The sequence below is a fragment of the Sinocyclocheilus anshuiensis genome, unplaced genomic scaffold (assembly GCF_001515605.1).
Source record: "Sinocyclocheilus anshuiensis isolate Anshui unplaced genomic scaffold, SAMN03320099.WGS_v1.1 scaffold1, whole genome shotgun sequence".
NCBI lineage: Eukaryota > Metazoa > Chordata > Actinopteri > Cypriniformes > Cyprinidae > Sinocyclocheilus > Sinocyclocheilus anshuiensis.
The window spans coordinates 711,146-725,046 of record NW_015539843.1 but is presented as its reverse complement, the minus strand read 5'-3'; the positions used below and the strand labels follow the sequence as shown (position 1 = coordinate 725,046).

The following is a 13,901-nucleotide window of genomic DNA, read 5'->3' as shown; positions in this document are numbered from 1 at the left end:
TGTGTGTGTGTGTGTGTGTGTGTGTGTGTGTGTGTGTGTGTGTGTGTGTGTGTGTGTGTGTGTGTGTGTGTGATTTCTATGATAATTTGGAACAAACCAAAGATCGAAAATGGATCAAATGAGAATCCAGTAGAACTCCGTTGTTTCATTCATTCAGGATATTTTTTCCAAATATGAAAAGTGTAATGATATTTGTTTCCTCAAAAAATCCTGATGTAATTTGAATCATAATTTGGAACTTATACAAAAACAAAAATGGATCAAATAAGAGTCTGAATTCGACTTCTAGTTCAATTCCTTTTACTAAATTAATTAATTAATTTAGTTAGTTCAAATCATGATATAAAGAGCATTGGCAATTAATTTACATTCCTTTAGAATTTTTATGAATTTTGTGAATTTTGTCTTCTGAAGGGTGTATTTCATCTTGAAGTGTATTATTCTTTATAATTTGAGGATGGCATTTCAAAATTTTGATTTTTCCCAAAGATTACCATTGCATTTCAAATATTGTAGCACCACATTTCCTTTTTTTTTTTTTTTTTTCTTCCTGTTTTCATTTCTGACATTCATCATCTTTATATGGCTCTTTTAACAAGAAAAAGGAGGAGGAGGGGGTGGTGTGAGAGAAGATGAGCGGATGCTGGCAGTAGAAACAGCATTTGATCTCATCTTGTGTTTGGTTGACTTAAAGCTACCATTAAGGCTTTATTGATTCCTTTATCTAACTGAGCTATTATAGCTCTCTCCTTTCCTCTCTCACTAAACTATAAACAGGAAAACCCGTAAGCTAATGTTGTCTCCTCTGGTTGTCCCATTCCACACAGAGGCCTTGCCTTGCTTTACTCGCGAAGTGCTTCAGATGGAACAGATATGTGGGTTGAGGGAGGCTGGGAAATCAGTAGGGGAGGGCGTCCCTGGAATCTGATCCCCCTAGTATCTCTCCCTCTCCCGCTTTCTGCCCTGTTTGGAAATGTGACTTTTCCCCAAGTCCCCAGGCAGAAAGGAAGAGAGAAGAGAAAGGGAAAGGAAAAGAGAGAGAGAGAGAGAGAGAGAGAAAGGGATTGTGGTCAGAGAAAAAGGACCAGTTCTCAAAAGGGTCTGACTTTGCATGCAGTCAAGGGTAGTGAGGCTTGGAAAGTGAGCGATGGATAAAAGAAGGGATGGAGTGGTCATAGATGAGCAGAGAAAAAGAGACACAGAAGAAGGGGTGGGATGGACAGAGAGGTGAAGATAAACTGCCCACTGCAGATTATTACGGGACAAGAGAGGGCAAGAGAAGCGAGGGAGGGAGGGAGGAAGAACACGAACTGTACAGTACAAGTTGAAAGAAGAGACAAAAGCACTTGATGTTGACTGAGGAAACAGACGAGGGAAAAGATGACGGCTCTTGACTGACGGCAGAACCCCCGAGAAGGAGGAGACGAGTAACCGCATTCTTCAGGACCACTCCCAAGACGTATCACCGAACTTAATGGGCCGTTTGAAAGGTTTGACGGGGGCTAAGAATTGAGAGCTTCAGGGAATTTGCACCCACTTAAAGACGGATCCACCCAATCTGTGAAGGATTTATGTATTTTTGCCACTGCCACAGGAAGTACCTTGTAGCTTTTTTGCAGATTTGCACCAACCTGGTGTAGCATGCAAGCAGGAGGCCACCGAACGCTTTGGATCAGGATTCCAAATGCCACCTCAGTGGTTGTCGCAGTGACCAAGGCAGTGCCAGATGTTGATCCTGCGTATAACTAAACTGAATATTACTTCAGTGACTTCTACATAGACAAATTATTCCAGTTTGAGGCACTAGGCTGCCCATTAGACTCAAATTTCTGTGTCAACATCAACAAAACCCGGATTTAAAAGCCTCTTAGGACTTGAAATTAAATATGATCGTTTTAATAGCAAAATCAGCGCAGTGTGCCCGTAGCTTCCAAGTTGCAATTCCACATTGTACTCATCTGGATCTATTGAATGAATTTCCGTTCTCTTGTGCGTCCTGTCTCACACCAAAACATACACCTTTGAATCAACAATCTTGAATATCGCAGCGTCGCCGCAGCACTTCTTCACGGCAGAGTTTGAAATGCTCTTGTCTGTTGTTGACACTTGCAAATAACATTTGCGGCCCAGGATGGCTTTTACACATCTGGACTGTGTACAAGAACTGCAATCCAGCTCTTTATTTATGCGATGGGGCTTTCAAGAAGAATGACCTAACATGGAAACACTGACTTCTCTTCTCATCTCCAAAATGAGTATAACTAGACCAGACTCTTTTTCCCATGCACACTGCTAGCTTGACGTTCTGCCAAAAATATCCCCTGATTTTCCTTTTAAATATTCTTCTAAAGGAACTAATGAAATGAATCTTTCTGCGTCTGGCACCATGCTATATCGGCCAGTTGGCTTTGTCCCGCGTTAGTACACACACTAGCAGATTAATACTTCCAGTAGTTCTAGAAGTTCTTGTGTCGAAAGCCGTAAATCAGTGCAGTCATGGGTATTCAGGGAATGGAGCTGTTTGCCATCGGAGTGGTCATCATTTTGTTCGTGGCTGTTCTCAAACAGTTCGGCATTCTGGAGCCCATGTCACTGGAAGGTAAGGAGCATTCTAGAACTGAGGTCCTCCCCTTTGTTGTCATGGTGATTTGCTTGACCAATGGGGCCCGTGAGGCTGGGGTTGCGTCAGGTGCATCCCAAAGATAGAGATAACAAATCTGATGATTCTTCTCTAGTAATGTTATGATGTTTGTGTTAAAGTGAAGGAAAAGTATTGTGCTTTTACAGTACTTTTGAATGCATAAACCGATTGTTCCTGTTGAGTTTTCCCTGCTTGTGAGTTTTGAAGGTCATTGGGTCTTTTGTGGCTGGTGGGAGAAAGTATTAAGTATTTTATCGCAACGTTTGCTGTGCTGTATGCAGACATAAACACAACAAATACATCTTACACCAGGTGTTACAGTGGGACTGCATCACCGGGATAGTTTGGGGACAACATTGTTCTTAGAAATGTAAAATCTGGCATAACCTCCTTTTGGGAATGATCTTAAAGGTAAACAAATTATTCATAAATAGAGCAAATAATATACTTTATTCAATTCTAAAAAGTTTATTTTAGGAAGAGGAGTAATCATAATTAATTTACATATTATTTGCCAATTATAAATTATAATTAGCTGATTGTTTTTATAAAAACAATTGAAGGCTATTGTATATCCTCATTAAAATCAGCAGTTAGAAATAGAAGTGAAATAAATTTGAAATGCTATATTCCATCTGACATTAAATTAAGTTGACATGTTGTACTCCATCTAAAACTATTAACTGCAGCATTTTATCAATTCTTTCATAATTATTATGCTTGCTGCTTTTATAACCTTATTAATTAGGAGACTAATTAATCTGTACTAAATGTTACACTTAAAAAAAAAAGGTGATTAAAATGGCGTAAAAACTGTGCTCAGTTAAATAAGGAAAAATTAAATATGAGAAATACAGGTGTTTCTTTATACATTTGTTAACATTTAAACCCAAAATCTTGAAGTTGATTTAAAAAAAAATATTCATGGACTTACTGTATAACTACCTAAATAGCTGATTATATCTGTGTGAGTGTATCTGTTATTAATGATAAATGTTATAGGAAACGTTTTATTGTTTAGGTTTATGATGTGCTAGTATGTGATTTGTTTTGCACAAACGACACGTCCAGATTTTATTTTATTTTTTTCTTATTATTTACTACATACTCAAAGACAAGTAACTTAATGAGAATGTTATATTGGTGTCAGAAATACTGCATTCTCTCTCTCTCTCTCTCTCTCTCTCTCTCTCTCTCTTTCAAACACGAACACACACTTTCTCTCTTTGAATCAAAATCCAGTCTAACATTACACTTCATTCATTATGTATGCTGTATTGAACAGGCTTTCTTTACGGCTACCTAAAAATGGGTCCGCTGGTCTCTGTACTGGGTCCTGAAGGGCACTGTCCAATTCCATCTCACCCCTCACTTCATCACAATATCATATCCACCAATCATTTCTGAAAGTACAGATCAGAGTCAGCACCTTCATATACTGAAGATGCACTTCCTCTGGAGTCACAAAGCTTGAGATTGGAGATATTTTTATTTTCTCCACTGTTCTCCACATTTCGTCTATCGTCTGGTGGACGTGCCCTGTGTCTTGTCGCATCTTTGTTGTCTTGAATTACTTACTATCAAGGCATAAAGAGTGAAGATTGGCCTACAACTATGTGAAATATTTGGCATCTGTGTGCTGTATTGTACATACATATTCTTGCTTGATTAATCTGTCTGTACAATTGTTTATTTTTGTCCGGTTTTCCTTAAATGGTCTTGACATTCGTGTCTCGTCTATTTGACTTTCAGGAACAGAGGTGACAGAGTCACTATTATTAACGAGAATCAATCTCCAACTATCAGTCTTTTTTTTCATTAAAAGTATCCTGATAAAAAAAATAAAACTTCATAGAGTCATGCATATTTTTGCAATAATTAATTGTAATCACTTTGAGTGGCTTAAACTGGTCGTAGCTTTTCTCTAAACCGTATTGGGCTGGACTGGTTTGTGTATTTTTATGAGTCTTTGACAACTTGTCAGCTGTCAGGCTGGGAAATCAGGGTAGACCAGATAAAACCACCTAAGACCAGCAGTTTTAAGGCTGGTTTATCCATTTTTTTCAGCAAGGATATACGGTATATAGGTGCTAACAGTATAGGTATAACACATCACCTTTTATAACAGACAGTTATGCATATAAACACTTGATCATCTGGAAGTGTCTGAGTGCCTCCTGTAATCTATACATAAATCTTCTTCCAGCATTGGCCCATGAGCCGGACCACCCAACGAATCAGCAGGGGGCTATTTTTAGCTCAGTGGCATCACTTACTACAGCTCTGACTATTCCTGAGAGTCGTGTTTCAGGAGAGTGAAGTTTATTTTGGGCTTCTGCTGGTGTGAATCTAATATGTAACCACAGATGCTGAAGTATTACTTTTGAAGGGAAGCGTGCGTAATGATCAGTATGTGCCAGCTCTGTTGCATGAGAGGAATATGATGTCAACTGTTATTTTGTTCAACTTGAATGTTTCTGCTTATAGTTTAATGCAAATTGTCTACTGTTGTGCACCGCAGACATGAAGAACTGTCCACTAGAGGGCGATGTTTCTTTACATGATCTCAGATGTTGAGCTCAGGCGAGAAACCAAGGGGTCAAGGTTTGGCTGGTTAGCGTGGTTAGACACGGTGCGTTCCAAACGGAATATATCGCCCTCCGAAGGGCACTTCGGAGTAAAAACAATCATGGCCGCTTTATTGAAGGGTCGTTCCAAACCGAAGTGCTCAAAACTGGACGCTTCAAAGGGCCCTTCGGAATGAAGGATTTCGAAGGGTACAACTCATGGACACTTAGGCCTCCCATGATCCTTTGCGCAGATTCTTTGCATGATGACGGCTCCTCCGTGTGGGCACGAGATCATGACGCAGAAGGGCACTTCAAGAAAGTAGTTCGGTCCCCTACACCCTTCAGCCCTTCGAAGCTCTCACTCCGGAGGGTAAACCCTTTGAAGGGATTAGGGCATAGGGATGAGCCCTTCCGAATGGAACGCAGGGAAATTTTGGTTCTAAAAAGCATTTCTCTGTTGACGGTCTCATGCTTAGGCATAAAAGGAATACAATAGATAATATATACTGCCATTCAAAAGTTATTTTTTGCAAGAAATGAAGCAAACATGCTATAAGTTGATCAAAAATGACATTTATGATGCTATAAATGATTTCTATTCCAAAGAAATGCTCCCTTTGAACTTTCAATTAATTAAAGAATCCTGGATAAAAAAAAATTATCACTGTTTCCACAAAAAAATTAAGCGGCACAGCTGTTTTCATTGATAATAAAATGTTTCTTGAGCATCAAATCAGCCAGTTAGAATGATTTCTGAAAGATCATGTGACACTGAAGACTGGAGTAATGGCTGCTGAAAATTCAGCTTTGCCATCACAGAAATAAATTACATTTTTAAATATATTCAAACAGAAAACAGTTATTTTAAATTGTAATATTATTTGACAATATTACGATTTTTACTGTATTTTGATTAAATAAATGCAGCCTTGGTGAACATAAGACGCTTCTTTCAAAAACTTTTTAAAGAAATCCTAAAGACCCCGAACTTTAGAACAGTAGCTAATGGTTTTGGTTGTCATAAATCTGTTGTGCATGACCAAATTTAAAAGATCACTCTTGGAAAGAGAGCAGTGAATAACAATGCTGCCAATAGAAGGATAAATGAAGAACAGTCTCTGTAGATCACAGTCATATCACAAAGGCTGAAATACAGAGAGAACAATTAGTCGTGGGAAACTGGTTCACAAGACAGGGGAAGCAGGATTTAGGGCACCTTGTGAGTGTGCATCTGTTCTAACAACTTCAAATATTAGATGTCCATTCCAGACCAGTCAAAGGCATAAAATCTTTTTACTTTTGTCAGGGAACTTTCATTTGAACTGCAGTTCTGAGGACGAAGATGTACCACAAAACATGATGATTTGCTGTGTTGACTCATTTGAAGCAGAAACAAGGTGTCTGTTTTTTTATCATCATGTCAAAGTTCAAAATTCATGTTGGGGTTGTGTCTAAATCTAATTGGGACAACCTTGTCTCCTGAGTGGGAGTTTTCTCAATTCCCTTTGAAAATTGTGTCAGAGTGAACTTTTAAATAGATGTGAGAAGAACAGAGGCTAAGAAATAATGAGAGAGGAGAGTTACCAGCGTATATCTGGACTCCAAATTCATTTTGGACACAAGACTAAGACAAGATGACATCAACATAAGATGCTTTTGCAGGTTTTATAGACTTTTCCAAAATGTGTGACAGATGTTTCTCGAAACAGGACATCTGCCCATCTTTTTACCTCAATTACGTTATTGGCTTTCTAGGATACTTATGTTTCGTTTATGAAGCTTGTGGAATTAACACTCTAAAACAGGACTGAGCTGGAAGAACGAGACGTGCTGTGAAAGAGTGTTTGAGGGACAGAGTGTCAGGATGAGTGTGAGATGGGAGACAGAGGGGTTACAGACTGTGGGCATTGTCTGCCTGGTCATCATGTTTCTCAAACTCATGCATCTGCTTGGACTCATAGACATTACTGAGACAGGTGAGAGAAAGAGAGAGAAAATAGCAAACATCATTTCAGGGATTGCAAAATGGAGATATTGTTTATAGATGATATTTAGAGATTGTTTCCTCTGTTGACAGCATTTGTGGCATTTCAGTCAAAATATCGAATCTTCCTTAAAACAAAATACATTTATTTGAGAGGCACAGTTGCTTATAATATTCAGAGGATTTATCTTGAATGTAGTTGATTTTTCTTACCCGAAATAAAAACTCACTAACTCACTTTTGTTAGCTTGAAGCTTAACACAAGAAAGCTAATATTTTAATGTAATTTAGTTTTAATTTATTATCAGTACTATACATATATTGCCTTATTGTCATGTTTTGCTTCTTAAATACATTTATATTGTATTAAGGATGTTTAGATATTTTTGTCTTTACTGGAAAACAAAAGTACTGATTGAGAAAAAGTGTTTTGTTTTATTTCGTTTTTGTTATTTTTCCATGTCTGGTAATCAACAGCATGCCAGATGGATTGTATTTAACTTGGAAAAATTTTTTTTTCTCTCCCAATTTTTGAGGGATTTTCCAGTTCTTTGCGTTTTCAAGAAATGTCTGTTTTTGTTCCCTAAAGCATGACAGGATTATTTGCTCTGCTCTTTTAATATTATTTATATACTATTATAGTATTTATTAATATTTAAAATTATTTTAATATTTTCCATTTAAAATTTAATTAAAATTTTAGTCATTTTGTTATGTGCTTTGGTCATTTTTCATTTATATTTAGTTTATTTTAGTTTAAGTAATTTTAGTACTTAAACTTATATTTTTATTAGTTGTCAAAGCAACATTCCTCATTTTTGTTTAGGTTTTTAAAAGTAGTTTTTCATCTAATATTTTTATTTTATTTCAACTTCATTTCAATTAACACGATTAATTAAAGTACTATGACGATTTGAATAGTTTTAGTTAACAGTAACAAAACTGATACGGTAGTTTCTCTTCCTCCATCAATTTGCCGACTTTTTTTAAGTGATTGCTCTATTTTTTGTGGACTTTTTGATTTGACCGTTTCTCTCTTTTTTCTTTTCTCACTCTCTCTGACCCTTTCTGTCCTCCTTGTGCCTCCCTGTCTCACTTTTTATCTGTTTTTGTAAAGACGGTGAGTGTAAGCACCTGTCTAGTTTAGTCTCTTCTGTTTGTTATTTGGTCTATCTCCTTTTCTTTTCGTGGGGTGCTTTCTTCATTATGTGATTGACTCATATCCAAACACTAGCAGAGCTCCAAAGAAACAAATACTTAAATCCAGCAATGATAATTACTGTAGTCTAACAGTATGGGAACCCTAAATTAAAGTAATTCGCATTGACATCAAGAGTCAGTTACATTGGAAAAAGAAAGTGATACCCTGTCTATCAAACCTCCATTTCTTTCTCTTTCCTCTTCCCGCACATCTTTGACTTTTATGCTAACTCTTTTGCTTTTACTCCCCTTTTTCTTCCTTTTTCTCTCCTCGCAACCACTGTCTCCCTCTTTGAAATGCTCTCTCACCCCATCCCGTCCTGCATCCCATAAACTCACCCCTTTCCCGACCCCTTCCCTCTCTATCGCTCTGCTTTCCTCCTCTTCCTCTCTCTTTTTTTGCACTTTTTCTCCCATAGACAGCAGTGACAGTGACCTCGAGCTGTCCACGGTGCGACATCAGCCTGAGGGTCTGGAGCAGCTGCAGGCTCAGACCAAATTCACCAAGAAGGAGCTGCAGTCCCTTTATAGGGGCTTCAAAAACGTGAGTATCTGTAAAAGAGAGAGAACAAATATTAGGTAGTTAATGTTTGTGGTCGGTTGTTTACTTTTTGTGGTGGGACAAACTATCAAGACTGTTGCAGTTTGGTACAGTTTTAAAAGAAATAAATCAATGATATGAAAAAGTTTTATGTTGCGCATTCAATTTGAAATTTAACTCCAAACAGAACTGCAAAAAGACAGATTTTTCACATTTTTGATATTTATCCACTTGACTCACTAACACAATTTCCAGAGTATTCTAGATGGTTTCTAACTGATCCATCAGAGCAAAATAGCCCAAGTCTCTATGATATTCTCGTCCCTAGATATGACTCACTTAACATAAGTCTCTTTTTTTCCACCCATTTTATTGTCCACAATGTGAAAACCTGATTTCAGAAAGTAGTAGTAGTATTTCAATTATTCATTAAAAAATGACACAGTTTATCTTTAAGGAGGAGCTTTGGGGTAGAAAATGTTGTTCGTTCTGTTTGTTTCAGCAGATGTGTACAGTACTATATAGGACAGAAAATTAGCACAATGCACTTATTTAAAGCCTTCACGAGCTGCCGATGTGGCACAGTGAGAATTAGTCCATTATCTGTTTAATTAAATGTTTAATTAGATGTGCCTCTCTTTCCATTTAAGGAGTGCCCAAGTGGTTTGGTTGATGAGGAAACTTTCAAGACCATCTACTCTCAGTTCTTTCCCCAAGGGGGTAAATGCATGTGTTTTTCACTAAATCAGTAAATGTGTTTATTGGTTTTGCATGAATTCTGATTTGAGACTAATTGGAAGTTTAGTCTGTTTTTCTTACTGATCTATTTGTTATTGTTCCCTCAGATGCCACCACATATGCCCACTTCCTTTTTAATGCATTTGATCTTGACAGAAATGGCTCGATTCGTTTTGAGGTGAGAATATCCATAATCACAGCTTCTTTCTTTTTTTTCTTTTTTTTTCTTCATTGTCCACTCTCTACTGTCTGTGGCAGGACTTTGTGATTGGTCTGTCCGTGTTGCTGAGAGGATCTGTCACTGAAAAGCTCAACTGGGCTTTCAACCTTTATGACATCAACAAGGATGGATACATCACTAAAGAGGTGCTTGCTAAATCTTTATGCTCTTATGCTCCAGTGGTTCCATCACTGATGCTTTTGTCATGTAGACTCAAATAGTCATAAGTGACGTGTGTGTGTGTTGTAGGAGATGCTGTTAATCATGAAGTCAATCTACGACATGATGGGCAGGTATACCTACCCCAGTGTGAGAGATGAAGCTCCATCTGAACATGTGGAAAAGTTCTTCCAGGTACCAGCACATTTAACAATATGAAGACAATATAAAATCAATGCACACGATCTTACCAGAGCCTTAAGAGCTTTTAACGCTTACTACATTTTCTTATAGAAAATGGACAGAAATCGAGATGGTGTGGTCACTATTGAGGAGTTTATTGAGACCTGTCAGAAGGTAAGTTGAAATTAGTATTTACTCACAACTTTGTGTAAATGGTTTAAAAATCATTTATACATGAATTATTGCATTCAAGTCAATGTAAAACTGTACACGAATTGTTTGCAAAAACATTCTTTAAATTATCCTATTCAATTCAAAGTGAAAATTGCAAAAGTAGTTAATAAAACCAATGTTGTTAATGATCACTTTTAATGTGAAAATATATGTGTCACGAGTGCACTGCTGAGCAGAGTGAGGAGCAAGGAATGGAGAGAGACGAGGAGTACATCAATCCAAATGGGTTTAATTGACACAAAGGAACACTGAACACTCACGCTATACATGTAGACAAACAATACCGGACGCTGAACTCAAGACAGGGAACACCATTTAAACACATGACAGGATGAGGAGGTGACCAGACACACCTGGGATCAATAGACATAAAACGGGGAACACCTGGAAACAAATCAACCTAATCAGGACAGGAACAAGAAACTAACCAAATATGGGCATAGGAAGGCACATGGGGAGCAAGACACACACAAAACAGAACAAAGTCTGACATAACGCCCCCCTCCGGAAGGCGTGTCCTCACGCCATATAACATCCAATGGGGAGGGGGGGGTGAGCACTCTGGAGGTCCCTCAGGACAGACAGGGGACAGTGGGCCTCCAGAGCGGTACCCGTTCGGGGTGCCATGGCGGATCCGGAGCATTGGGAGGCCATGGTGGAGCAGGTAGTTTAGGAGGCCATGGCGGAGCAGCCTCCGAGAAAATACTTGGGGAAATTTACGGGGTTGTACTCGGGGCCTGGAGCCCTCCCTGGGCCTAACTGGGGGAACAGGGTAGCCCTTACGTGGTGCTGGCACTGGAGCGAGCTCTGGGGCTGGAGCCGACACTGGAGCGAACAGGAACCCTCCCTGGGCCTAACTGGGGGAACAGGGTAGCCCTTACGTGGTGCTGGCACTGGAGCGAGCTCTGGGGCTGGAGCCGACACTGGAGCGAACAGGAACCCTCCCTGGGCCTAACTGGGGGAACAGGGTAGCCCTTACGTGGTGCTGGCACTGGAGCGAGCTCTGGGGCTGGAGCCGACACTGGAGCGAACAGGAACCCTCCCTGGGCCTAACTGGGGGAACAGGGTAGCCCTTACGTGGTGCTGGCACTGGAGCGAGCTCTGGGGCTGGAGCCGACACTGGAGCGAACAGGAACCCTCCCTGGGCCTAACTGGGGGAACAGGGTAGCCCTTACGTGGTCCTGGCACTGGAGCGAGCTCTGGGCCTGGAGCCGACACTGGAGCGAGCTCGGCTGAACTGACTCGGGAACTGCCAGCAGAGGGGTTCCGGATCGGGATCGGAGACTCTCCAGACACCGGATGACTGTCTCCTTCCAGTCGAGGTTGGTCGTGTCTGGGAGCTCCGTGGGATGATGGAACGTCATCCCGATCCGGAACAGCGTTGCGAGGGTTTCCCCCTCAAGTGAGCTGGCCAGGGCGAGCGGTACAAAAGCCCTTGCGAAGACGATAGAGTATGGGCTTGCTTGAGCCACTGTGATGAACAATGCTCGTTCCTCCATTATGGCGGGGAGAAACGCACGGGAAAAAACAAAAACAAAACTCTTTTCAGAAAACCAAAAAACAAACGGGGGGAGAAAGGCGCCGCTCACTTTCTGTATCGGTCCGGTATTCTGTCACGAGTGCATTGCGGAGCGGAGTGAGGAGCAAGGAACGGAGAAAGACGAGGAGTACATCAATCCAAATGGGTATAACTGACACAAAGGAACACTCACGCTATACATGTAGACATAAACAATACCGGACGCTGAACTCAAGACAGGGAACACTATTTAAACACAGGACAGGATGAGGAGGTGACGAGACACACCTGGGATCAATAGACATAAAACAGGGAACACCTGGAATCAAATCAACCTAATCAGGAAAGGAGCAGGAAACTAACCAAATATGGGCATAGGAAGGCACATGGGGAGCAAGACACACAAAACACGGAACAAAGTCTGACAATATGTAAATTACTTGTAAAACACATGTAAATGATTGCATTCTGTTAAAAACAAAGTTTTACATAAATTTGTATAACTATTTTTAAGTAAATTGTGACCCTGGACCACAAACCAGTCTTAAGTCGCTGGGGTATGTATATTTGTAGCAATAGCCAAAAATTAATTGTATTGGTCAAAATTATAGATTTTTCTTTTATGCCAAAAATCATTAGGGTATTAAGTAAAGATCATGTTCCATAAAGATATTTTGTAAATTTCCTACTCAAAATATATTAAACCGTAACTTTTGATTAGTAATATGCATTGCTAAGAACTTCATTTGGACAACTTTAAAGGCGATTTTCTCAATATTTAGATTTTTTTGCACCCTCAGATTCCAGATTTTCAAATAGTTGTATCTCGGCCAAATATTATCCTAACAAACCATACATCAATGGAAAGCTTATTTAGTCAGCTTTCAGATGATGTATAAATCTCAATTTCAAAAAATTGACCCTTATGACTGGTTTTGTGGTCCAGGGTCACAATTATTGCATTTAATTCAATAAAAAAGACATGTTAATAGTTTGTATAACCATTGTTACATAAATTATCGCTTACAATGGGAAAATTTACCTGAATTCTTCTTAAAATCACTCTTCTGTAAATCATTACATTCAGTTCAATGTGAAAATGTAAATAAATCATTTGTGAAACCATTTTCATGAAAATTATCACATTCAATTCAATGTCCAGATTACATAAATACTAATACAACCTTTCTTATGTAAATGATCTCATTCTGTCTAATGTGAGAATGTACGTATATTACTTGTAAATCTCTACTTATGTAAAAAAATTTATGTAAATTGTATAGCCATTTTTAAATTATCACTTTCAATTCAATGCAAAAAATGTATGACAATAGTCTGTAAAACCATAAATTAATGCAATAATTTCAATGCAAAATTTACATAAATAATTCATAAAACCTTTTTATGTAAAAATTTTTACATCAAATACTGCATTCATTTCAATGCTGTTCCTGTTCCTAAAATCATTACTATTTAGATCATATTCAGTGCAAAAATGTATGAAAAAAAATTACTTAAAAACATTCAGTTCAATGTAAAAAAAAATGTGTGTATGGTTCGTAAAGCGTTTGACATCATTGACGTCATACCATATTTGAACTGAACATGACCGTGAATGAGATTTGAAAACTAAGCGAATGAGAATGAAATTTGATAACTAGAAGCAAACTGTCTAAACATAAAACCATGTCTGCATTTGTGATTGGAGAAATGACAATTTCAACAAGCCCTACTCTACAAGCCCTACTCTACACTGCCCAAAACTCGCGTTTGAATCATCAGTGGCAAATCCTTTAAATATAAAAAACGTACTTACAGTCTGAAGTCAGAACAGCCAGCAGTCACTCTACCAGGATCAGGAAACAGTCCTCCATAAAATGCACTGGACACATCTGAATATTTGGGTTAAACT

At 38.8% G+C, this 13,901-nt stretch overlaps 1 protein-coding gene across 4 annotated transcripts in view; it reads left to right on the top strand.

The window, feature by feature from the left end:
- The window catches only part of LOC107684506 (calsenilin-like), a 27,996-nt gene that overhangs the window by 12,929 nt on the left and 1,166 nt on the right, over positions 1 to 13,901 (top strand). Inside the window, exons 1-8 of one of the 4 annotated variants that reach the window (XM_016480777.1) lie at positions 6,810 to 7,187; positions 8,313 to 8,315; positions 8,815 to 8,939; positions 9,587 to 9,656; positions 9,782 to 9,852; positions 9,933 to 10,040; positions 10,144 to 10,248; positions 10,348 to 10,410. In XM_016480777.1, coding sequence (XP_016336263.1) covers positions 7,076 to 7,187; positions 8,313 to 8,315; positions 8,815 to 8,939; positions 9,587 to 9,656; positions 9,782 to 9,852; positions 9,933 to 10,040; positions 10,144 to 10,248; positions 10,348 to 10,410 — 657 coding nt within the window. In that variant the 5' untranslated portion in view covers positions 6,810 to 7,075. The other 3 variants (XM_016480779.1, XM_016480778.1, XM_016480776.1) reach the window with 3 other exon arrangements.